General features: G+C 38.4%; 2 protein-coding genes across 4 annotated transcripts in view; one reads left to right on the forward strand and one right to left on the reverse strand.

The window, feature by feature from the left end:
• The first annotated feature begins 913 nt into the window (after positions 1 to 913).
• LOC127969257 (26S proteasome regulatory subunit 8) lies at positions 914 to 7,025 on the forward strand. Its single transcript, XM_052571104.1, has 12 exons — positions 914 to 1,001; positions 1,563 to 1,634; positions 2,250 to 2,319; positions 2,434 to 2,531; positions 2,633 to 2,689; positions 4,016 to 4,250; positions 4,393 to 4,515; positions 4,742 to 4,932; positions 6,033 to 6,131; positions 6,273 to 6,383; positions 6,465 to 6,551; positions 6,884 to 7,025. The coding sequence occupies exons 1-12, from the start codon at positions 969 to 971 to the stop codon at positions 6,935 to 6,937; spliced, it is 1,230 nt and encodes a 409-aa protein (XP_052427064.1). The 5' UTR covers positions 914 to 968; the 3' UTR covers positions 6,938 to 7,025.
• A 4,360-nt stretch (positions 7,026 to 11,385) lies between these two features.
• Positions 11,386 to 27,448, reverse strand: part of LOC127969254 (MAGUK p55 subfamily member 2-like) — a 52,042-nt gene continuing 35,979 nt past the window's right edge. For 2 of the 3 annotated variants that reach the window (XM_052571099.1, XM_052571097.1), the window contains 10 exons: positions 22,021 to 22,173; positions 21,761 to 21,916; positions 20,649 to 20,876; positions 16,959 to 17,090; positions 16,771 to 16,873; positions 15,774 to 15,842; positions 15,338 to 15,499; positions 14,849 to 15,051; positions 12,752 to 12,880; positions 11,386 to 12,663 (listed from right to left, as the gene is read on the reverse strand). In XM_052571099.1, the coding sequence (XP_052427059.1) occupies positions 12,487 to 12,663; positions 12,752 to 12,880; positions 14,849 to 15,051; positions 15,338 to 15,499; positions 15,774 to 15,842; positions 16,771 to 16,873; positions 16,959 to 17,090; positions 20,649 to 20,876; positions 21,761 to 21,916; positions 22,021 to 22,173 (1,512 nt within the window). In that variant the 3' untranslated portion in view covers positions 11,386 to 12,486. The remainder of the gene's footprint in view (positions 12,664 to 12,751; positions 12,881 to 14,848; positions 15,052 to 15,337; positions 15,500 to 15,773; positions 15,843 to 16,770; positions 16,874 to 16,958; positions 17,091 to 20,648; positions 20,877 to 21,760; positions 21,917 to 22,020; positions 22,174 to 27,448) is intronic. The other variant, XM_052571098.1, reaches the window with a different exon arrangement.

Below are 27,448 nucleotides of genomic sequence, written 5' to 3' on the forward strand. Positions count from 1 at the left end.
TCATAGTTACTGTACATCTTGTAACACAAAACGAATATGGGAGACTAATTTTGCCCTTACCTCATTCAGATTGATATGTCATGCACTGGAGACAGTGAAGGTAATTTCACCAAGTACAACATGTTGCGGTAAAGGATTTGTGTGTGTGTGTGTGTGTGTGTGTGTTTGAAGAGCCGAGAAAAGCATTTGACATCTATTTGTAGACAAAACACTTTTGTAGGTTTTAAATATCCTGTGCATGTAGTGCTTCATCATTTATATCATGACATTTGGGCCAAGTGTATTAAACAGCACCCATAAACAGTAGCTATAAGAAATGTTACAACTTGTAAATTGAGGAAAGCATAATGCTATGTACTTACTGCCTCAGCGCTGATCAACGCGATGATTGGTTACGTTCAATAGACAGCATGCACATGCTGAATGTAAACAATGCTCAATATATTGATTGTTATATATTCAGTTCAGTTCACACACAGAGATTTTTGACAGATCCCCATAGAAGTCAATAACAAACAATGGAAGTACTAGTCACTATTTACTAATTAACTACTATCTAGTAGTAACTAGATACCATTTCACTATTGAGTAGCAACTAATTACTACTATCTACTGTACAAAAACATATTTAAAAAGTAACTAATAAAAATGAGCTCTGCCTTAAGAATAAGCACTAGTATCTATCTAGTAGCCTACCCAATGAAATAGATAAGCAAAAAATAAGTACTAATAGTATAAAATAGCATGCAAATGGAAACTAGTACATTTCAAGAATTAAATGTTAAAAATGCATGCCATAACTCTGACTGGCCCCTTACCGTTACCAATTCTGCATTATCCATCGTGGTTAATGAAACGTCAGGAAAACTCTCCAGCGTGACGATGGCGCTAGAGGGCACATCCTTCAGTCGGAATTCTGCCCGAGGAAAACAAAGCGGAAATAGCGCAATTGACGGACGGAAGTTTGTATGTTCAAGATGGCGCTGGACGGAACCGAGCAAGTAAGTGATATTTTTCTATTAAATCGTAAAATATGAACAGCAAAGTTAACTGTGTTTTATAAATCAGCATCAAATATTACATATTAGGAACCTGTTATAATTGTAATGTTTGGAAATGTAAGATAAAACGGCTGACGTTCAGACGCGTTGAAGCAGAGTTTGCTGTCTCATTGTGTCACACTGACTGAGACTGATCAAAACATGGTATAACTGGTTATAACATAACATATGTTTGATGCATGTTTTGTTATATCACGCGAAATCACTAATTAAAACAAAAGAAATACGTTATGTCTTGTGATAAGAGAAGACATCTCCGAAAATCACATCTTTGAGTCTAATCATCTTCACACAGAATCGAAATCAGTTCATAACATCATAACCGAAATCTCGAAATTACTTTCGAGGCATAACATGAGAAATCTCAAATTACTGATCATAACATGTTAAATGGATAATTTCTAATAAAACGTCGTGAACAGTCAAATTACTTTACCTGGCACTGACTGTTAATAAACCGATGTTTATGTTATTAATATTATTGTTAATATTTTTTTACAGATGGATATTGAGGACAGTAAAGGAGGATCTGGTCTCCGACAGTATTACCTCTCTAAAATTGAGGACCTTCAGGTAAGAATTTAATCTGTAGATATTAAGGGCTTTTCTTTTATGTTTATTACGAAAATAGTGTAATTTTAAAAGACTTTACGTTAACTGGATGTAATGTTTTCAGACACTTAATTGCATGTTATTTTCAATTTAAATGAGAATGTTTTATATTTTAAATTTTTTAAGCCCAGTTAAGTATATCTATGTATTTTCATAATTATATTGTTTTAAAATATGGTTAAAATGTGTTGCTGAATGTACTAACTAGCATTTATGATAAACTAAAACATAGTTCAGTGTCATATATTTAAATATTATTGTAATTGCATGTTTGGTAATGATGAACCTAACATTTAGAACATTTAAAATATTACTTTTCAGTGATGTATCAAATAAAATGCTAATCAACAGCTTTACATGTGCTTCGTTATTCAACACATTAAAGTTCTTTAAAGCACAACAGTGATTTAAAACAAAACAAAAACTTTAAAATCTCCTTAAACACACTTAACTGGCCTTTTATTTAATTTTTTCTACAACTAAAAAATATACTTTTAAGATCTGAAGTATACAATTAAGCACATTTCTTTTTCACGTGGGTATGTTATGTCTGAATGTTCCTTTCTCTTTACTTAGTTGACAGTGAATGATAAAAGCCAAAATCTCAGACGTCTACAGGCTCAAAGGAACGAGTTAAATGCCAAGGGTAAGGCCTTTTTAACCAACTTTCTCATGAATGTCACTTTGTGGGGTTCAGTTGCATAAGCCGAATAGAATATGTTAAGACTGTCACCAGTATGACATGACCTGTTTCTTTCAGTGCGCCTCCTGCGTGAGGAGCTTCAGTTGCTGCAGGAGCAGGGCTCTTATGTAGGAGAGGTGGTGAGAGCCATGGACAAGAAGAAAGTGCTGGTCAAGGTTGGACAGCCATTGTTTACTGCTTAATCACATGAGTATGATTTGTGTTGACATGTTGCAGTGCAGTTTTGTTAATAATTCGTATTTATGCTATGTTTTAGGTGCACCCTGAAGGAAAGTTTGTGGTGGATGTGGATAAGAACATTGATATCAATGATGTAAGTGTTTTGTTTTGGATTAGCTGTTTAAACTGATGACCATGATTATGTTTTATTATGCATTTATAATCGCAATTATTAATTAAGTTTATTCTGATTTGAGACATCTCTTTTTGCGTTTCCTCACAATTATTGCACTTTTACGTAAGCACAAATTAAGAGAGCATCAGCTTGTACACAGGGTTTATTTGACCTCATCTGTTTTCTTTGTGTGTTCTTTTTTATCATATACATTAACACGTTGTCTACATTTTAAAACCTTGAAAAACAGTAAGAAATATCTCTCAAAAGATAAAACCATAAAATTCCATTTAATCATTTATTAACAAACTATGTTAGCATTTTTCTCTTAAAATAAAGACTTTATATTGTGGCACACTGAGGTTGCATAAGCATTTATTCAGCAACAACAATTGCAAACAATATAGTTGAGAATCATGAAAAACAATATAGTTGAGATTAATATATTGTATAAATTAGTTCATCACTTTTGCTTGCAGATTTAGTCACCGCAAAAAGCATGTGGTGGGCCGAGACTCTTATCAGGCGATAAAAAAAAAATATTGCCGTTAATCTATTCTCAAAGTTGGGTTGGGAGCTGGGTCTATACTAAGCAAGCTGTGATGACTTTCACGTTGATATTTTATATAACCGACTGGCTGAGGCCAGCCTAAAAAGATGCTCAGGACAGTTGACGGGCCACTGCTGCGCATCGCCACGAAAGCTTATCTTTTTCACGTGTTGTTAAGCCTTGTCGATTTAAACATTAAAAGCATCCAAACACAAGATTTGGAAAAGATGAACAGAGTAGCTGTTACTCGCGTGCCGTGTTAGGTGCAGAGAGAGAGAGCCGCATATCACTGACAGCAACACTGAACCGAGCTCTCTAATATATATATATATATGTGCCTGTATGCCTTTTATTAGAGCAGAACATCACAATTTGATTTATTTTTATTGTATTTATTTGTTTGTTTTTTTGCAGTGCGATAAGATTGCATGTGTATGGTTGTCAAATTAAGAAGATAAAGTAAAAATGTGTCCATTTGGACGAAAAGTTCTAATTGGAGAATTTAAAATCTTAACATCTGGCAAACCCAGTATAGAATAATAAGTATTAATTTATCATAAACAGCCAAAATCTTAATGTCAAATTACAGTTTGTGCATCCTAGTTTTTACAGTCATACACAATGCCTCAGAATTTAAGAAGAGGATGCAGTTTTTGCCTGGTGGCTAATAAAATAGAAAACAAATTCAACCTTTACTGATATTGTAGCTATTTTGTATTAATGTTGATAGTAAACTGAATCCTCACTTTCAACAGGTAACTCCAAATTGCCGTGTAGCACTTCGAAATGACAGTTACACACTTCACAAAATCCTGCCAAACAAAGTTGACCCGCTCGTCTCACTGATGATGGTTGAAAAAGTGCCAGATTCAACGTATGAGATGATTGGAGGGCTGGACAAACAGATCAAAGAGATCAAGGAAGTAATTGAGCTTCCAGTCAAGCACCCAGAATTGTTTGAGGCTCTAGGAATTGCACAACCCAAGGCAAGTGGCACAAATGGCATAATTAATTATTGTCAGGATTATTATTATCATTTATTATCATGTAAAAGAGTGCAACCTTTTCAATAGTTGGTCTATTGGCCTACCAGATCTGCTTCATGTTCTGTGATGTGGTGATCTGCAGGGAGTGCTGCTGTATGGACCTCCTGGAACAGGAAAGACTCTGTTAGCCAGAGCCGTGGCCCATCACACTGACTGTACCTTCATCAGAGTGTCTGGATCAGAGCTGGTGCAGAAATTCATAGGAGAAGGTTTTTATTTATTATTATTTTATTTTTATTTTTTATTTTTTTGTGTAGCCCAAAAAGAGATGTTTAGTAGAATGTTCCTACTGCTCTTTTTCTTATTATAAAAGCATATATTGACCAGAGCCTGTCATGCTCCAAAAAGCTTTGAAAGCTTTTTTTTTTTTTTTTATTGTTAACATTTTTCAAAATTGTTCTGATATGTTCTGGTTTGTCTCTGTGTGTATTCCAGGAGCACGTATGGTGCGAGAGCTGTTCGTCATGGCCAGGGAACACGCGCCCTCCATCATCTTCATGGATGAGATCGACTCCATCGGCTCATCTCGGCTGGAGGGAGGATCAGGAGGAGACAGTGAGGTGCAGAGAACTATGCTGGAGCTCCTCAACCAGCTGGATGGGTTCGAGGCCACCAAGAACATCAAGGTGAGAAGCAAACATCTGTAACCTATTTGCTGATGCTAACATGAGAAGTCTCTCATCTCTGGTTTTAGAAGTTGGTAGCTTTTGATTGAATTCTTAAAGTCCATTTGGTTTTCTGTTAGAAATAAAATCTCTGTATTTCAACATTTGAAAGAAATTTGCAAGTTATAAAAAAGTATTATAAATAGTGTTTCACACAGACTTACAATCTATATGTGGCGGCATTTCACCCGGAGGAAATATATATGTACGTAATGTAAATATAAAACCACAGGCTTATTGAAAATGCAAGTTCATTCTCTGCCAGCAGGAGGTGCTTAAGAAGCGGTAGAAATAGTGTTTTCTCCTATAACGGCTGTAATCAAAACAGCACTGCATTACAGGAAAGATGAAAGGAAAATGACATCAAAACTTTTGTGAAGACAGTCAGTTCCCTTCAAAGATACTTTCAAATAAAAACACACGTGCCGCGTTTTGAAACGTGCAGTGCTCGTTTATTCAATGAAGCCAAAGCATTTTGGAAAATTTATTTCTGGCTGACAGTGTTGATATTGTGGCAGGCCGCCACAAATAAATCAATGTTTAGAAATCACTGAAATACTTAATTTACCATTTAAAATGTATATCTATAATAATAAAAATAGTATTTATTATTATTATATTACTATTCAAATATTATCATTTAAATAAAAAAAAAACTTGAGCAGCAATTAAAAACAATTTAATGACAATTATTATTAAATGCTCTGAATGAGATTTGTTTAGAATTTACTTTTTTTTTTTTTTTTTTTTATAGTCATACTAAATAGAGAGCACTAAGCATGCTTTCCTTCTTTTTTTTGTCTTTTGCTGATTACATGTCCTAGTACTATATAACGTTGTTTGCAGTTAGCACCAACTGGTCAAAGGGTATGATTACCATTGCTAGGTATGGTTACATTGCTCATTCAACTGCCTTTCCAAACATCACCAGCAGGGGTGCTGTGACAAATCAAAACTACTCGATCTTCTATTAATACTTTTTCTGTGCTTGGCTCCAGTTGTATTTTTATCCTTTTCTTTAAGGAAAGTCTGAGTTTTCCGAATGTTCTTTTTCCCCTCAGGTTATCATGGCAACAAACCGTATTGACATTCTGGACTCGGCGCTTCTTCGACCAGGCCGCATTGACAGGAAGATTGAATTTCCCCCTCCTAATGAAGAGGTAGGCTGGAATTGTTATATATTTTTACATTTTCAGCATCTACTTGATTCTGAATTACACCCGACTGTATTAGTCTGACTCTCTATTATTGAAAGTGTAAATGCAAGCATTAACCTTGTAGCATTATGTTGTTCTGCTCAGGCCCGTTTGGACATTCTGAAGATCCACTCCCGGAAGATGAACCTGACGCGTGGTATTAACCTGCGCAAGATTGCCGAGTTGATGCCAGGAGCGTCTGGTGCTGAGGTCAAGGTGAGGTCACAGTCTCAACCTGCGCATATTTCCAGGCATTACGTATTCAACAAGCTGACTTTATTTGTGCTTGTCTGACAGGGTGTCTGCACAGAGTCAGGGATGTACGCCCTGAGAGAGAGGAGAGTCCACGTAACCCAAGAAGATTTCGAAATGGCAGTAGCAAAGGTACTAAAATCATTTTCTTATTTGTGACCCTGGACCAGCAAATAGCCAACTTTACATTGTATGGGTCAAAATTATTGTTTTGTTTTTTTATGCTAAAAATCATTAGGAAATTAAGTAAACCATATGTCAAAGGAAAACTTATTTATTCAGCTTTCAGAGGATGTATAAATCTCAGTTTCAACAAATTGACCCTTATGACTGGTTTTGAGGTCCCGGGTCACATTTGATTGTGCCCTTGGTACAAATGATATACAAACATACCAGTTCTTATAATGGGAGAATGTTTGTTTTCACTGGATATCTCTAATTTATAATTTCCTGAATGTTTATAGGTTATGCAGAAAGACAGTGAGAAGAACATGTCCATCAAGAAACTCTGGAAGTAAACATTACTCCATAATCTGTTCTTTTTTTGTGTCTTTAAGTTGCTTTGTCACCCAAATGTATTCAGAATAAATTGATTCTCACTTCGAACTATCTGTTTTTCTTGCCACTTATTGTAAAAACACATCAGTAGAAATCCACTTACATTAACACATGTTGATTGTCACATAGACAATGTATTTTTTAAGACAAAGGACAAGAAACAAAGCGCAGAATCACTGAAGTGAAAGTAACCTCAACCTGAATTATAACTTTTTTGGAAGTTTTGTGACTACATTTGATGATTAGGAGTATGCATTCGTTATGATTTAGTTTGTTTCTGCTCTCTCTGGGGCATCATTTTTGGAATGATGCATTTGCTGGGCTTCATATGAAAGCATCTATGCATTTATCAGAGAAGAGGAAACATTACCCTTTTTCAATTAATTGGTCTGAATTGTTTCATTAGTCCAATGCTAGTTTTATGGTAAAACATTGACTATTTGTTCTCAATGAGTTCAAAATTGTGTAAATCATTAACACTGTTCTCCAAACACATTTTTATTTCCGCATAGAGTAACAGAAATGCCTTTTACTTGGATTTCAGATTTTAAAAAGGGTCAATATTGATTGCATAATAACTAAAGCATTGTGGGAAATGAAGTCTCCTTTAACCATAATGCTTAAAACTGAAAGAAATGTTCATACAATCTAAGCGATACATAATTACAATTTTTCATGGTTTAAAACTGTTATATAATAGAAATTAAAAATTAAAGGTATTATATGAGACACCAGATGTATAACTTAGTTCAGTTGATTCTAGTTCTATTGATTTGAATTAAAAGTGCACTGGAAATGAGGTGGAATTGGAAGTCGTTGTCAGTTGTGTATGGTGTAAAGCGCTGTGTTTACAAACCCAGCCCTGGATGACGGCTGCCAGTCAGTGTCCAGCTCAAAGTCCTCTGCAGAAGTTCCAGTCACTGTTAGAAAACACGTACAGTCTTCCACTTCCCTCTGCTCTGGGTCTGATGACATAACAACGGTGAGTATATCATTTCTACAAATACTACAATGTGAAAACCTAGTACGTACTTTTACTACATAGTTTTAATTTGACACATCTAAGTTCTTGAGGGGAAAAACACTTTCGAATAAATAGAGGTTCGGCTGTAAGGAACTTGCTGGAGGTTATGTAAAGCACATGTAGATTTAAAATGTTTGTTAAACTGTATTTGATGTCCACACCAACTCATTCATGTGTTATTTAAATTAAAATGTTAATTTTATGAAACATTTCTCCTGTGGACAGTTTATGTTCACCGACAAGCTAAAATAAAACAGAAGCCTTTTGGTCAAAAAGGTTTTTCAGATCAAGACACAAATTCAGTCATGTAGTTATTTAGTTTAAAACACTTTTTAAAAACATATTTCTGACATTTGACAACCTGAACTAAATGGGCCCTACATATTACTGTACTCTGTGTGTGTGTGTGTGTGTGTGTGTGTATATTATAATTTTTTTCCATATATAAATATATATATATATATATATATATATATATATATATATATATATATATATATATATATATATATATATATTATTTTGTAACATTTATTTTTACTATTGGATCTTCACAATTGAAAATATATAGCTGCCTTTTCAATTTCAATTTTAGGATCCTTCACACAAACATTGATTTAGGATTGATTTAATTTTAATAGTTTTTTTTTATTAAAATATTAATTTTAGGGATGAAAATTTGCATTTGTTGGAAGTTAAGGTAACTTGTCTTGATCATTTACAGATGCACATTAATATAGCATTTTTCTCTGCAGAGATTCCTGGCCACTTCAATGGCTGATTATATGTTATATTATATCCAGTAAGTACGACATTCATAAAATCTTCATAAGATCTTTCTATACCCTAGTAAAAAAGTAATATACTTCAAATACGTTTACTTCATACTCAGTAATGTTCAAGTCTATTACTACATTTACTGACATATTGCTTAAGACTTATTGATATAAAACGTACTTTACTGGCCTACTTGTGCACAATGCACATTTATTAATATCAAGCCTTAAATGTGTTTTAATATCACTATTGATAAGGATTGTATGATCTATTAATAACATCTGTCTTTAAATGCTAAAGTGTACCTGAAGTATAGTTCCACTTTAACACAGTCACATATACTTCAGCACTACCTCCACACAGTTACAGTGCATTAAGCCCAAAATCAAACAGACTTTAGGTAGCCTATATTCCTACCAGTTTACTATAGCAGAAGTACGATTGCAGGGTGTTTTTATTAATGTTAATGTATTTGTAATATACTTCGCTTTAAATAAATGTATAGTATATTTATTTTTCACTAGGGTATGTAGGTAATAGACTGAGGTAAAGGTGGTATGTCTGATGATGTGCAGGACGTGGCTGACGCCGCTGCTGGTTCTGACTGTGAGTCTGTGCTTGCTGAAGTACTGCTGCAAAATCTGCAGTAAATTCTCAGACGCTGACTCCGATCTGGACCTGTCAACCAGCGACCATGTCTATGTGATTCCCAACCCCATTCACACGAGAGAAGAGAGAGACGAACAAGATGAGATCAGCTCTCACGATGATTCTGAGTTCACACCACCACCATATGAACTAGTGTGTCCACCACCGTCATATGAGGTAGGCCCACATCTATCTAAAAAAGCTGAACTGCTCTTAACTAGTCTACTGACTTATTTTTGCAATTTTGGGTACATTTCAGCAGGTCAGAGTTGCTCAAACCAGCTACGACCTGTTTAGGACAGCTTCAGCTAGTTTTATCTAAACAATATATCACTCTATGTATGCTGAAATGTTGTTTCAACGGTCTTCTAATACGGTTGTTGTTTTGTTTGTTTTTTTGTTTTTTTATAGTCCAGCTTTAAATTAGATATTTCTGACGTTCGAGTGACTCCAGGCTCAGAGATGGACTCTTCCAGCATGCCACCGCCACCGTACTGCCCACCTTTGCCCACCGCATCCAGTCATCAACAATAGACACTTCTGAATATATATTTTTGTTGGTGTAATGACTAGTATTGATAACTAATTCATGTTTCATAACTGGAGTCGTGTATGTGAAAGTTCATACCAAATAGGCAGGGCTATTAGGATTTTCCCTTGAACTTGGAACTTCAGTTTTCCAGAATAATCATTCAGCACTTTCAACATCGGACAAGATAAGATGCTGCTTCGTATTAATGAGCAAATGAACCTAGGTCTGTCATACAGTTATTCAACCGTCTAAGAGCTTTACAGTTTCTACGTCAGAGATAAATCTTATCATAAGAACAAAACGTTTACTGCTTTTGTGAACCATGCGAAGAGAAGTGGCTGAAATCTAACCATATTTCCATTTATCTATGTAAATCCTGAATTACTCCGAGTTAGTAAAACGCCTAAAGTGGACTATTGGAATAAAATGCAACCAGATAAATTCTAAAATGATTGCTATATATTAAATATACACCTCGTGGTTAGTGCATCTGTAAAGCAAACTGCACTCATGGCGACCCGAGCTCGATTCCCGTCTCGAGGTGCTTTGCTGATCCCTTTCTCCTCACAGTAATTTATCCTATATGAATAAAAAGGCCTAAAAATAACTTTTTTTAAATAAATGTAGCACCATGTTAAATTATGTACAATTGAAGAAATTCTTTTAGCTTCATTTTGGATATATTATTTGTTCCAGGACTGAACAGAACAGTGCTTTCATCTAATTAGGTATTGCTTTGTTTGTATTAATCATAACTTGAACTTCATAAAATACCCAAACCATTCTTTGACACACACAATGTTGAATGCAACTTCTGTAAATTATTTTGTATTGTTAAATCACTATGTGAAAAAAGTGAGGTGAGAGGAGATGTGAATACATGTATTGTGAATATTTTGAAAGGTGTTTTGAAATATCTTCAGGAAGACAGGGTCTGCTCCATGCACTTAAATGTGCTGCTGATTTTCAATAAAATATTGTATCTTCTGTCAAATTTTTGGATGACTGTGTGAATAACATTCTGTTACAGTAATTGAATAAGATGATCTTCGATCCTTGGGAAGAACTGACCAATATGTCCTTGTGTCTTCTACTACTGCATAGCAGTCTCTCACACAAAAGCTCACAGAAACAAAGGCAATCATGGAATAAAATAATAGGAAAATGTTTTTTTTGTCTTTCGCTATGGAAGCATATGGGTAGCATTATTCAATTTGGGATGTAATATGCAAAATGACAATGCAATATGTAAAATGACAATGTATGCTTCCATATTTCGCAAAGTATCTAGTTTTTTAATACATTTTTATTATAAATATAACTTGAAACTATATAAAAATCTATATGTGCACATACTTGTGAGGGAAAATACTTTTAAGAGCACTATAACAATTTGGCTACTTGTCAAATGAATAAATAACTAATGATTTCAGTTGATAATATTTTATTATGTGAGGAGAGTGTGGAAGTATGAAACTAGTACAGCCACGTCATAAATCACTTTCCTGGGCAAAGGTCAATTATACGGTGTACCATCGCTATAGAAAAATATATGACTGCAGGACGCTGCGATTGATTAGTCACAGTGAAACATTTTACAATCCTTGTACTGGAATGATAAATTAAGTCGTGTGAGTGTGTGTGTGTGTGTGTGTGTACGCGCACGCTCTTGTTTTTGTGACATATCAGGACACAACTCTGTATAATGACATGGGTATGACACAGGTATTACAAGGAGAGGGTGACTTATGAGGAGGACACAACCCATGTCCCCATTTTTCAAAATGCTTATAAATCATACAGAATTAGTTTTTTTTTTTTTTTGAGAAAGTAAAAATGCACAAAGTTTCCTGTGAGGGTTAGGGTTAGATGTAGGGTTGGTGAAGGCCGATAGAATATACAGTTTCTACAGTATAAAAACCATAGGCGTACTTTTCACAAAAACAAACGTGTGTGTGTGTATATATATACTGTATATATATATATATATATATATATATATATATATATATATATCCTTATATAATGCAAAAAGATCAATCAACTTCAAATGACATATATCGTGACACATTTGTCTGTTTTCATTTTCTGAACTGAAATGGATTTTGTACTAACGAATCTTACAAGAAGTAATGCAAACGAACCGAACATGCACAGGAATATGACGCCATAACACTCATCAAAACTAAACAATCCCTGCAAAACACTACATAATCATATAGCATTGATATATCCAACATTATTCTGAATAGCTTTATTGTAACGTAGGTGTGCTAAAACATATTCTACAGCTTCTATACAAATATACAGCCCTACACTCACAGGTATAACCAACGTACAGCACTGTACAGAACTTCTTCAGAACAAATACAGATATACAGATCAGCTTCGTTTCTTTACAAATTAATAAACTAGCTTTGTATCATCGTGTTTTCTTGTGCAAAAATCTACAGGACAGGCAAGTTCACATAGATTACAGCAGACTCCTAGCCACTTTGAGAAATGCAGACTGAAGAAGCCAACTGCTCTCAGAAGACCCAGCTGACAGGAACCCACTGGTGGTCTGTGTTGAGTCTGTCCAGCGCCCTCCTGAGGCTGCGGTACGCTCCGTCCAGGTTGTCATTCACAATGCTCAGGTCAAAATAGTGACTGTACGCCCTCTGGATCCTCTCACTCTCATCCACTGTTCGTTTGAGCTCTGAGTCCTAGAGAGAGATTAAATGAGAGAGACTTAAGGAATATAGTCAACATTCAAGGAACTAATCATTCTGAGAGTGTCAAGAAACAAATTACCGTCATCTGTTTAGTCACAACACCAGCCTCGATGGCAGATCTGTTCATGTCTTTCAGGACCTCAAAGTTTGGGGCTTCGATGAATACCACATATGGAAGAAACTCAGCTGTTCGCAAAACTTTGAGCGCCTGTAGGAGAACAATGAAACAAATGAAATGAGGTGATAACTGTAGAACTAAGTATTTGAATAGAATTTGTAAAATTGCCCAATAGACTTCCATTTAAAATACAAATAATCTGCATCAGGTATTAGTAGTATTTATATATACACATAGTCAAATTTTGTAACTAAAGTGCAATAGTTGGGTTCCAGAAGTGGAATGGACATAAGGGAGATTTATATGTCACAATTAAGCTGAATAAATAGGCTTTCCATTGATATTTGGTTTGTTAGGATAGTGGCCGAGATACAACAATAAAAATCTGGAATCTGAGGTTGCAAAAAATCTAAATATGGAGAAAATCTATTTTAAATTTAATCTCTTAATTTTGGCATAAACTACTTATGACTGGTTTTGGGGTCCAGGGTCACAAATTGTTTTATATTTCTCCAAAACACCCAAGGAGGCTTGAAGAACACAGATTTGTTGTGTTTATTGTCTTCGTGTTTGATCAGTTACAACAGTTGGACCCCTTTGTCCATATTAGTGATTTCCTGGAACATCATAAGTTATATTACTTTTGTCAGGTATATTTGGAGTTTCTGCACAAGGACGCATTACACTATGAATGTAACATACATTAAAGGGGTGGTTGACTGGGTTTTTTCTAGGCTTGATTGTGTTTACCGGGTGCAGTCTAACTTGTTAATGCTTAATTTTTTTTTTAAAAACAATGTTTTTCACATAATTTTACCTTTATTCCACACCGTTCTGTCCCTTCTCTTACAGGCGCCTCGAATATTTCCTGTTTTTATGAAGCCCCTCCCTCAGAAATATGCAATGGGCTGAGATTGGTCAGCTGGCTCAGTGTGTTGTGATTCGCTAAACCGCCTTGAGCGCATCTGAACATCCCGCCCCCCTCAAGCTCAGAATGTGCTCCAATGACATCCTCTGTATTGCTTATCAATTTGAGCCAGATTGAGACGCAGAGAATATTAATGAAGAGGATCACTCAGAACCTGTGCAAGCACGGCTCTTAATGGTATGTTTATTTGTTGTTGTCTTATACTGTTAGATACACTGTTGCTTGTAAAATTCAGGGCATCTTTGCTTCCAGACAGAACGTTAAAGAACGTGACACACGTTTTTGCGTCCCATATGCATCAGATGTTTAGCCAACAGTCCATGGGCGTGACATCTGAGGCTGAGACTAGGCAGTCCCCAACAACAGGTTGCCTTTCATGCAAGTTCAAAAAACACTCATTGTATTATAATATGCCATTATTCTTACCTTACTTGCTCAACGACTCTTAAAAGATTCGCTCAATGATTCATTTTTCTAAACCCCTCCTTTGCGTGATGCTAATCGGCAGTAATTTGTCCGATTGGTCTCATTTTATTGTCATCATGCCTGCAATGCCTTAAAAAGCAGCATTTGTGAGCGCAGTGCTGCTTTATGTACAGCATTACCAGGGAAACTGCTATTTTTAACGCTTTAAAAGCATCACCTAGTGGCAAAGAATGAATTTGCATTTTCAATCAGACCAACACAAAAAGACTAACAAGTGGGTGGGCAATATGCTAATGTTTCATGTTGACATCAACATAAAACAGCTTGGGATTCGTTATAAAAATGACTCGTTTCAATGATTCAGAGTCGACTCTTTTTTTTGAGAGACAATGTGTACTTTCATATTTATAACTTTGCAGGTTGAAAATCCATAATAGGAGCACTTGAAAAATCTAATTTTATGCCCTTAATGTTATGGCAGTTTTTCCCTTTGGTATTGAAAATGGTATGTAATATACATATTTTTATATAGTTAATTAGATTTGTAAAAATCTAGTACTTTGTTGCTTTAAATCAAAGTTTGCATGTGTTTGAATGTTGCGATTCACATTTCCCTATGGGAAAATAAAACGGAAAAATATTTCAGGAAGCAGCACAGTTGAAAAAGTGGCCACTAATGCCCTCTTTAGGATATTAAAGAGCACCTGCGGATTGACATCCAGAATGCAAATCTTGCCGGAGTCCACAACTTCATGAATAGAGTCGATCTTGGTGCCGTACAGGTTTGCGTCATATTCCCCGTGTTCAAGAAAACGGCCACATTTGATGTCGGTTTCCATCTCGCTGCGAGACATAAACAGGTACATCTGCCCCTCCTTCTCGTCCACCTTGGGTTTACGAGATGTGTCTGTCCAGAGGGACAAAAAGGTCCGATTAACATTCCTACTGCAAATAATCAGATGTATGTTTTATTTCTTAATTATACAAACATTTTTAATATTTAAATGTAATTTTTGGATGGTTCTGAGTTGGTTGGTTGTTTCTGATGGGATTGCATTACTGATAAAATATAATAATTTTAATAATAATAATAACAGTGTATGTGGCCCGACTTTAATTACATCCAACATAAAGTCAATTTGAATATTTAATGCATAAATATTAAATAAAAATATTTAAGGTGTGGCACTGACATGGTGTGGTGGTTCCGTAACGGTGTGGGTCCGACACCAAAAGTTTATTTTTCAAGCTGCGGCGGCCCACACCCTGTGCTCCAATCAGAACCAGTGTCTTCCTGCGGAACGGAGGCACCTTGGCCACTTCCTCATAGATCCTCAACTCATGTCGGTCGAACTCTGGTATGGTGAAAAGATCTCATCTTTTTTTAGTCTGATTTAGTCACTATATTGAAATGTACTGTATCATTTGTCAGTTCCAGTTCAGCGTGTCAGATAAATATGGCTTTTAGTGAGGTTCCATTTACTGTATTTCCCTGAAATGGAACTGACTACAAACTCATTATACAAACAAACGACTGCCATTTATTAACATGAAACAAACTCAGAGAACTGACTTCAACAACAACATTCACAACAGAGAGCAAGAGTACTGGACAGCAGCCATCTTTACCGGCATTCTTGGTGGTCAAGTACATCATCTTCTTTTTCTTCTTACCCCCAATCCCTGCACACAGAGGCCCTGCGGACATCAGCACACATCCTGGTAGTATAAACACGCAGAATGACTCCCGTCTACTACAGGAGACAAACACATCACTGTCCATTTAACCTCAGGTCATACTTATGAAATCTTTTAGATCCTTCCAAGGTAATTACTGTATAACAGCATTTGGAATAATTTGAGGATGAATAAATAATGGCCTTTTCCTATAATTAACAGCGAAGGGATCTTCTTTATTACGTCAATCATGCTGATATTCCTCCAGGGTGCACTACTCTGTAATAATTAGGATTAAATAGGACCATTTTAATGAACCTTTAGACAAAGCATAAAAGAAAATCTTTTTTATAAGTATGCATATGTGTTTTACATTTGTTATCATATTTGATATACCAGGTTTTTATGATTCATATAGTAGGATACAGGTGAATCTGGAGCTCTTACTCAAGGAGAAAAAAAAAAACAGATTTCTTCAAAGAATAATATTCTATTTGGTGCATATGTCACTATTTATATGTCAAAAATATTAAAATTAAATTTTTATTTGTAATGTAAATTAATTAGTTCTTTACAGCAGTGTAACGGACTACTTACATAAAATGCAAATAAATTTAATTTGTCGCTCTATATTTCTCAAAAATATGCCTTATTAAGATTACATTTATTTTGTAGAGCTCTGTAAATTTTATTGTGAGGGCAAAACATATAATGCAATGCAATACAATGATGACTGCGAGAAAAACCCTCCACAAACGCCTCACTTTTTAGATGATGCTCATGATTTTAAAAACAATTTATGATAATAAATTAAACCTAAGTTGCTTCAGTCCAAAAAAATGTTAGCTTAAAAAATATTAATACTACCAATGTAAAAACTATTACAAATTTTACAGCAAAAAGACATGAATTCATTATATATGAATATCTTTAGTGCCCTGTGTCCTACCTGTGCTAGAGAGCTCCAGGTCTCTCTTGACAAATGCTTTTCTCTTCTCCTCTAGCAGCTGACTGGGGATCAGGCCTGCACTGCCTCCTTCCAGATGACAAGCCTGCAGGTGAGACCAGAGTCAAGGAATCACACCATACAGAGCTTAAAGATCACCAACATATATTCACACACACATGTGCACGCACCTGCCACCAGTTGGGGTCCTCCTGGTTGAAGATCTGAAGGATGTCTCCACTGCTGAATTTGAGTCCAGCTTCTTTACAGGGGATCAGGTTGTCGTGAGAGGGGTCATAGTCAAAGTGACACTTTACATAGGCCTGCAGATAAACAGACAGAAGGAGAGAGAGAGAGAGAGAGAGAGAGAGAGATTTTAATACTTTTGTACTTTTTTTCCCTGTTACATGAAGGTCACAAAAAAAAAAAAAAAAAAAAAAAAATATATATATATATATATATATATATATATATATATATATATATTTATATATATATCATGCCATAATACTAATTATTAATAATTTATAACAACAATTTATAAAAAAAATTTTTTAAACATGAACTATGAAAAAAGTAAAATTTTACACAAAAAGATTAAACATCTCCTCATTTGTGCAATCGTTTGCTAATAAACACACACACACACATACACACATAAATATTCCCAATGAAATTATGTCCCATAGAAGGGATGTTTTTCCCCAAAAGTTAGTAGACAAGAGTGTCAGTATCAGCATGAAATGAAATCTAATTTGTCTGAGGGAAAAATAAATCGATATCATTAGATATTTTATTGCCATTCAAACTGTAATCTGTCAAATTAATTGTGAAATATTATGTTCATAATTAGAAATTATAAAGTGAATACTAACCCTGGTGAAAAAGAAGTGGGCTACTCTTTAAAATGTACTGCCAAAATACACTGACAATCATTTATATTAAATAAAATAAAGGCCTATATTAAATGTAATTTTTCAAATTACACACTACAGTTAAAATAATCAAATATTTACAATTGCTTTAGAATGCCAGTCAGCGCATTAAAATAAGTGCACTTCTGTAAAGAACAACAAAAGATACCTAAAACGTAATTATTTCAAATGTACTTTAGGGTAAAATATTTTAATTTGACATTATTTACAATTAATAATATAAATTACTTTTTTTTTTCTTTTTTTTCGTATATACAGTATACTTTTCGATTTGAAGATTTGACGTACATACAATACAAGTAAACATTCTATATAAATAGGCACACCTCTTTGTCATGTAGATGTAGGAGGAGAAGACTTTCAGCAAACAATTCATAAAGAAACTCACATGGGTTTAAAATAACAAGCAGGCGAGTAAATTAAGATAGGATTTTTATTTTTGGTTGAACTATCCCTTCAAGAGACATTTCAGTGCCTAAAATCCTGTTGTCATGGCAACTGTAGTCACCTGCAATCCAGTGGAATGTTTCTATTATGTGCTGGAACGTCAAGACACTGAAAATATGCTTGGATTACATCATTCAGACAGTCAACAACAAGCATCCTCCACACACAACACAACACAACACATGCCAACAATACTATCTGCCAGCACAAACACCTAAAGCAGATCTCAAAAACATGAATATTCACATCATAGAAGCGTGCATCACATTAGTAACATGACACTGTGATGTCCAGTCCCATATTGGCAGCAGGCACAGGAAGCTGTTCATTTATTTTGGGATCAAATAAAGACGGAACGCACAGATGGAACGCTCTGAATATGGCACCATATGGGCAGAGAAACAGAGCTTCACTCATTTGATTCTCATTTAATAAGATGGAGATCTCAGAAAAGCAGAAGGCGGGAAAGATACGCAGTATAACACAGCTGAAAATGTGAAAGGACAGACTTGAAGATTGTCAGTGTCTCATCTCATTAGGTGAGGTGGCACAGCATCAAAAACAGGAAGGGCTATGGCACTATGCACCAAATCTCCCAGCATGCTTTGGCAGAGAGACAGGTACACGAATCCGACAGTTTGATCTCAAACATGTTGATATAGAGGCATTTTGAATCAAGGTTATTGCAGTAGATGTTAGTTACATGTGTGTTCACATGTTTGTGTCAGCATGTGAGTAATTTGGTTCCATGACATCAGGTATTAACATCCATCTGGGTCAGATTAATGACTGACAGCCTAAATGGCCAATCAAATCACTGTGACAGGTCTCGTTGTTATCCATCATTTTTTCCATCAAACTTACTGAACTGTTAGACACATACAAACTTACAAATTTTAGATTTTTTTGGCAAATTCCTTTGACTGTTCTAAATACCTTTGTAATGGCACATTCATATAGAAAATATAGCAGGATGGATTCAGATTGGCTGTCAAAATCTGCTTGAAAAAAAACAATATAGTTTCTCTCTGTCTTCATGGTTATTGTTGTGGTGTGAACTGCTATTCTTTAATACTGAGTATGATTTTTAGAACTACATATTTATCATTATTTTTATAGTTATCTTGCTTGGTGTGAACAGGGTTTAAGGGGGGAGGGGGGTACAATGCTGTTTCATGCATTCAGAATTGTTTACACTGTTAAAGTGTTAAATTTGGATTCTTATACTAAGCATGAAAAAATTTTCAAAAAAAGAAAAAAAAACTTTTTGGATGTGTGATGGAGTATTTCTTGCCAAAAATCTTACTTATAATTTTGTTCTAGTTTCAGAGAGTTTTTTTCGACTGTTTCTCTTCATGACGTAGACAAGGGTGGAACTCCTTATATGGGCTTTTCTCCTGGAAACACGTGCCCGCGTACTCATTGACCAGAGTTAGAGCGAGCGCGAAATTGCACCCATCAATCGCTTCATCCGGCGGTAGCAATGCAAGGGACTTGCTCGGGAAGAATATATATCCAAAGAAGTGTGTTTTTGGTTGTAAGGGAAAGATAACTTTGTTCAGCTTCATGAAGAACCCAGTGTAATGTAAACAGTGGATACAGTTAGTTTTTCCGTGGCAGCAGTGGAGTTTCACAAATGTGTTTGTTTAAGAATGCTGGATTTGCCCATTGTTTTATACTGAAAGACGGATCGGTCCCAGCTATAAAAAGATTCCGGTCATGATTCAGAACTGCAGACAGTAAGTGATGATCAAATGTCTGTTTTGTTTTACATTGTTTTTGGATTGTTTTTCTGAACCATTCTAGTTGTAACATTCGTCTAACATTTTTAAAACATAAATTAGAGAACATTCAAATGTAACATTTCATATTTGCAAAATAAAAAATTGATTAATGCCTTTCTGTTGTCTTTAACATTCACATTAACAAGTAAAAAACATTTAAACATTTAAAAACTGGACATTTTAAGCATTCAGACAACATTCAGAAATAACTGGAAATTTAGGTGATAACAAGAATTTATTTAATAGCGGTGTGCTTCATTGTAAGAATATTTAAGAACAATTTTGGATTTTAGATAGGGTAAACATCTGTATACTAAATGCACATGGGCTTCATCAAGAGCTGTTTATGACAAGTCGAATGTCTGACTTGACTGTGAAACTTAGGTAGATTTTCCCTTTTATTTTCTCGTCTTCTACCATTATAATTAGTGTTTCAACATAATAACCTGATATACAAGCTTGTGATTTCTGATTTATTCCAAATCATTAGGTACATCAGCAAGTGAGCTGACTCATATTATCATGTTTTTGTTTGATGGCCAAATATAGAAAAGTGGTAAAGTAACGGCTGTTTACACCTGGAAGTACAGTACAGTTTCTCAAATGTGTCGTGTGACCACTTGTATTGTGATTGCATTGAAGGTCTCCGAACATTTATTAACAGTCACTATGTTTTGTTGGTTATAGATCAAAAATAGATCTGAATTTTGCTCACCCGTCGTGGTGTGTGTGGTTCTTGGTAACTGGGGAGGATTTTGAGGACCACGCTGCCGCTGGACTCTTTTAGCATGTTCTGAAGTACCTTCGGGTCACTCCCCACCTCTTGTCCATTCACCTCTTTGATGATGTCACCCACATGCAGCAGGGCCTGCTGATCTATCATGCCTCCGTGCAGGATCCGAGCAATCACCAGCTCCCCACCCTCCACCCGAAATGTCACACCCTGGTAAAGTGAAAAGAATGTGATTCAAACAACATCATGTTCAAATGTAACATTTTCATATTTGCAAAATAAAAAATTGAATGATGCCTTTCTATTGTCTTTAACATTCAGATTACAAAGTAAAAAACGCTTTTTAAACATTTAAAAACTGGACATTTTAAGCATTAAGACAACATTCAGAAATAACTTATTAATAGTTAGTAAGGTAGTTGTTAAATTTAGGTATGAAGTAGGAATAATGGATCTAAAGTAAAGTCATGCAGAATAAGGCACTAATAATTTTTATTTATTTATATAAAAATATAAACATAAAACTATAATTATTAAATTTACAATGATTGGCTTTGTCACTGTTATTTTAGTATACCTTCTATAATAATATAGTTTTTATTAATATTTAGAATTAGATAAAATTTTTATCTTTTCTTTTTATACTTTATTCCTTATGCTTATAATTAAAATCCCATAATAATTGTAGTTTTTCTTTTTTTTCAGTTTTAGTTTTTATTTATTTTCGGTTAGTCATTTTTGAACTTCAACTTATTTCAGTTAGTTGCCAAGGCAGCATTTTTAATTTTTTTCTTTTAGTTTTTAATCTTATATTCATATTTATATTTTGTTTCAGCTTTATTTCATTTAACAATGCATTGTTTTTAACCGATTTAGTTAATAATAATAACCCTGGCCCATGTACCTGGCCATGTTTCACTGTGTACAATATGTACAATATCTATTTTATGAAGGGTAAATCATTCCTCACTTAATTAAATATTCAGTTTCAGTTCAATTTAACTACAAAGCACTTCTCACATGTCATGCAGGTATAAAAACAGAATAAAAACAAATAACAGCAAACAGCCATTTTTCTGCAGTTCAGGTCTCACCAAGTGCTCTCCAGACACTTTGCGGATGCCCACCATCCTGACAGCATCCGGAGGCACAGGCTGGTTGTTGAATGCAGGGTCCATAAATGCACAGGGGCTGGGAGGTGGAGTCTCATAGCTTTTGGAAGCTACAGAGTCATGTGTTTCAAGTAAAGACTGTAGAAAATAAAACAGGCATTGAAAGATATTTTAAAATTTTTTGAAAGATATTTTATATTTTTTTATTTTTTTATTTTTTGCTCAACTGTTTCTGCTTGTACCTGAAAATGCGGCTCTTTGAGGATACAGACGAGCTCATTTGCTGCCTGACTGTGAGATGTGAGAGTGGTGAGGTCTCTCAGGATATCCTGCACTAACTCCACATTATTGTCCCTCACCGCCTCCAGCTTCGGCTCTTCATAGTGCTCACGAGACTGCATGCACAAAATATGGGGGGAAAACATGAATTTGCATGAACATGAGGGTGGGTAGATAAGGTCTGAATTTTCACATGACCTCTCAAGGTGTGATTTGATTGGACAGACCAAATTCAGACATGAATGATTTTTGCCATTGTGGTGAACATTTTTAAAACATTATGAATTTTTAATAGCTTTAACACAGGTAAAGTTGAACTAAATGAGTTGAGCTACTAACTACTGTACATTTTTCAGTAGCTTTTCTAGTTTTTCTAGAAATTATGGAAGCCAGCAGACAGAGTCCATGGTGAAGAAGGGCTGACGACTCTAGGGAGCCAGCCAACAGCGGCGAAGGAGGTGGCAGAGGAGCCTATGGTGGAGACGAAGAGCCCATGAGCCAGGGTAATGAGAAAGATCCAGAGGGCCAAGGTGGAATAAATTACTCAGGCGACTGAGGTGGAGTCAGGGGTCTGGAAGGCCGCAGTGGAGCCAGAGCGACAGAGGAGCAAGGTTGAGCTGAAGGGAAGACGATCCAGACAGAGCCAAAGAGGGGAGGCACAGCCGGAGAGGTGGAGTCCTGAGGTGACAGATGGTTGACAACAGATCAAGGCGGGGCCGTAGGGACAAGGAAGTCTGGCGGAGCCAGTGGACAGTCGGGCCATGGCAAAGAGGTGGGAGCTACGAGCCATGCTGGAGTCGTTAGGTCAAAGGATCAAGGTGGAGTCCTGGACTCAAAGGCTGAAGATAGGGGAACCTCCAGCCACGACACCGATGGAGACTGGCAGACCTTCGATGATCGCACAGCACAGATGGTGGGCTAAGGGTGAGAAGAGGGGCTGCCAGATGACAGCAGGGGAGGAGGCAGGAATGGACGGACTGGTGGCTGGGCATTTGTGAGTATCCAAGCTCTCAGTGCTGTACTCCAGAATAAAAGCCCTTCCTGCGCTGCCCTTGGGAACAGAATCCCTCTCCTGCCTGGAAATGGGGACACAAGTCTTGTCGTGGGGTGGACTCGGGAACAGAACCACTTTCTGGACCGGGCATGGGAACAAAAGCCCTCTCCAGGCTATACTCGGGAATGGGAGCCTTGTCTTCGGCAAACTCAGGAACAGGAGTGCTCTCTGGCCTGGATATGGGAACAGGAGCCTTCTCAGTGCTTAATGTGGGAGAAGGAACCCTCTCTTGGCTGAACTCAGGAACTGAGGCCCTCCCTGAGCCATACGTGGGAACCGCAGTCCTCCTTGGGCTAAACTCGGGATCTGAGGTTTTTCCTGGGCCAGATGTGGGAATAGCAGCCCTCTCTGGGCTGAACTCGGGAACTGAGGGCCTTCTTGGGACATATGTGGGAACTGCAGCCCTCTCTGGGCTGGAAACGGAAAAAAGAGCCCTCTCAGGGCTAGCTCTCGGGCACTGAGGCCCTCCCTGGGCCCTCCCAGATGTTGGAACAGGACTGACAGAGGGCTCCTACGAAGGAAGGAGGAGAGGGTTCAAGTCTGTCCATAAATCCAGTTCGGGATCTTATTCCGCTTTCCACATACCCAGATCCACAAAAAGATCCACCCTCATCCATGGTGCAGTGGGCAGAGCTCCTCTCGGCAATCTCGCTGTCCACTGCTATTTTCCTCGTGGCAGCCATTGTAGCTGGCTCTTGCACCTGGTCAGACATCATAAGCAGCTCTGGCTCCATGGCAATCCTTAACTCTGTAGCCCTATACTACTATGGTTCATCAGGTGCAGCAGGCTTGGGCTCTCCGTCATTGATGGGCTAGGCTTTAGCTCCGCGCAGTGAGGTGAAGGTGAGCTGGGCTTTGGGTCTGGAGTGAAACTGGCGGGATCATCCTTGGAACAGGCGATGAACGGCCATGCCAATATCCAATCCAAAAAGACTGCAAAATCATCTTTGTACAATGGCAAAGCAAAATATCCATATTCAAAACATAATAATCAATTTAATCTTGCTTGCACTCACTGTTGTAAATGGAAGCAGTTATGGGTGGATGATGTATGAGTTTGGCTTTGCGCATGCGCCGCTCAGAAGTGATGCACACGGAATGCAGCAGAGAGATTAAACAAAACAAGACAAACATTGAACATGGAACTCGAGCTGCGTCGAGCACTTTTGGGGAACGCCTTTGGCAAGAACAACTCTGAATATCGTGTGCAATCAGTTCAATGGAAGAGCGTGACGTCACAGACGGGGTGACGTAGCGACCAGGAAGCTATAAAGGCACGTGCCACGCAGCTGGCCTCAGCTTCGCGTCTTTCAGTAAGCGCTCTGTGTGTGCATGTTTATAAGTCTGTCTTGTAAGTCTTATTTACTGTTGTCTGTCCAGTATTATTAGACTAAGATGCCTAAGTCTAAAGCGAAGACCAGACATTTGAAGGGCGAAACCAAATCGCACTATAAACTGTGTGTTCCTCCATGCCAGCGCTACATCACGGCTGGAGACAAACATGATTTATGCGTGGTTTGCCTGGGGTCGAAGCACGCTGAGTCGGCTCTCCAGGGAGCCGACTGTCCGCATTGTGAACGATTGCCAATGCGGACGCTTCGATCCCGGAGGGCTCTCTTTGAGGAGGGAGCCTTCGCTAGCGTTCCCCGCGGCTTTGGCCCCGCTTCTGCTGAGTCAGAGCGGCTGCTGCACTCGTGGGGTTCGCAGGTGGATCTGGCAGAGGGAATGGAGACGGGCCAGTCCTTATCTCCTTCCTCATCTGCTAGATCCGGCGCCCAAACCCTGGGATCGGAAGCACACTCGTCCGTTTCTTCCCCCCAGGGCGAGGGGTCGACACTCCACCTCTCTTTGTCTGATGAGGTGGATGTGGAGACAGTTGGTAGGGATTCGCCACCCCTTTCGCTCCAGTATGAGGATCTGCTGGAGGTGGTTACGCGCGCAGTCGAGAAGTTAAAAATAGACTGGCCCCCAGAGAAAAAACATGAACCGCAGAGAAGTAAACTCGATGAGCGGTATCTCAGGCCCAGACAACCACTTCCAGCCCGGAGCATTCCCTTTTTTCCCAACCTCCACGATGAAATAGCGAGGTCGTGGAAACGACCCACGAGCGTCCCTCCCAGTTATTTCCGCCCGTGAGCGTAGCGGAGCTGGGAAGCTCGCCTCCCCTTTGGGGGCCTCTTACACCACAGATCAATCTCGAGAGACTGATTCCCTTAGTACATTTTCGAGCAGCGTGGAAACTTCTGCCAAATGTATCTCAATGGGTCCTGCACACAGTAGAAAGAGGCTATGCTATTCAATTCGGCCGTCCACCGCCGAGATTCAATGGGGTTACACCGACAGTCGTCGGCCCCCAGCAGGCTCTGGTTATGGAACAAGAAGTGAATATCCTATTAAGGAAGGAGGCCATCGAGGTGGTCCCTACTCTAGACAGGGAATCCGGGTTCTACAGCCGGTATTTCATAGTTCCAAAGAAGGATGGGGGGGTTGCGTCCGATCTTAGACCTACGTCAGTTAAACCTCTCAGTTATGTCACTGAAGTTCAAAATGCTTACTGTCAAACAGGTTGTAGCTCAAATCAGATCCGAGGACTGGTTTGTCACGATAGATCTCAAAGATGCATACTTCCACATATCCATCCTTCCACAACACCATAAGTTTCTGAGGTTCGCTTTCGGGGGCAAAGCTTATCAATATCGAGTACTTCCATTCGGCCTTGCACTCTCACCCCGCACGTTCACGAAATGTGTAGATGCGGCTCTGGTACCCCTCCGTATGCAGGGCATCTGCATTCTAAATTATATCGACGATTGGTTGATTCTAGCTCAATCAAAGCAGATGGCGGTTCGACATCGAGGTGTCGTTCTCGCCCATATGGGGGAGCTGGGTTTGAGACTGAATGCCAAGAAGAGTGTACTTTCTCCAGTTCAGAGAACCACCTATCTAGGCGTAGTTTGGGATTCGACCACGATGCAGGCACGTATGTCTCCTGCTCGGATCGAGTCGATCCTCACATCAGTCAAGAGAGTCAGAGAAGGCCAGTCACTCACTGGGAAGCAGTTTCAGAGACTGTTAGGGCTCATGGCAGCTGCGTCCAACGTGATACCTTTTGGTCTCCTGCACATGAGGCCCCTTCAGTGGTGGCTCAAGACCAAGGGGTTTTCCCTGAGGGGAAATCCTTTCCGAACTATTCAGGTCACGCGGCGATGCCTTCGTGCCTTAGACATATGGAAGAAACCTTGGTTCTTGAATCAGGCCCCGGTGTTGGGAGCTCTTGGTTGCCGTGTAACGCTAGCGACAGATGCGTCCCTCACCGGTTGGGGTGCGGTCATGAGTGGCCACCCTGCCCACGGTCTGTGGAGCGGTCGCCATCTGACATGGCACATCAATTGTCTAGAAATGCTAGCAGTAAATCGAGCTTTAAAATATTTCCTCCCAGACCTGAGAGGCTGTCATGTGTTAGTGCGCACCGACAACACAGCGGTAGTCTCTTATGTCAATCACCAGGGGGGTCTGCGTTAACGCCCCTTGTACAAGCTGGTGTACCAGATCCTCCTGTGGTCCCAGGGCAAACTCCTCTCGCTAAGAGCAGAGTATATTCCTGGGCGATTGAATGTGGGAGCAGACATGCTGTCGAGACAGGGGCCGAGGCCAGGGGAATGGATGCTTCATCCCGAGGTGGTGAAGCAGATATGGCAAATATTTGGCAAAGCTCAGGTGGACCTCTTCGCGACTCGAGAGACATCGCAATGTCCCCTCTGGTTCTCTCTAGTTCACCCAGCTCCACTGGGACTAGATGCCATGGCACAGACTTGGCCGAGGCTTCGTCTGTATGCCTTTCCCCCCATCGCTCTGCTCCTGGGAGTTCTGGCGAGAGTACGCCGGGACGGGGTCCGTCTGTTGTTAGTAGCCCCATTCTGGCCGGGCCGAGTATGGTTCGCAGATCTGATTTCTCTCCTCAACGGCTCTCCATGGCAGATTCCGATCAGGACAGATCTACTCTCTCAGGCGCAGGGCAAAATAATTCACCCTCGCTCGGAGTGGTGGAAGCTGTGTGTGTGGCCCCTGAGGGGGCACATCTGTTAGCAGCTGGTCTCTCAACCGAGGTTGTTGAGACCCTACTCCAATCCAGAGCTCCCTCCACGAGGAAACTGTACACCCTGAAGTGGAAACTCTTCACTTCATGGTGCAGAGATCACCACCTTGACCCTGTTAACTGCCCAGTTGGTACAGTTCTGGAGTTTTTACAAGCTAGGCTCTCTCCGGGGTTAACCCACTCCACCTTAAAGGTGTACGTGGCGGCCATAGCTGCTTACCACGTCCCTTTCAGTGATCAG

This window comes from Carassius gibelio, chromosome B12 (assembly GCF_023724105.1).
Source record: "Carassius gibelio isolate Cgi1373 ecotype wild population from Czech Republic chromosome B12, carGib1.2-hapl.c, whole genome shotgun sequence".
Taxonomy (NCBI): Eukaryota; Metazoa; Chordata; class Actinopteri; order Cypriniformes; family Cyprinidae; genus Carassius; species Carassius gibelio.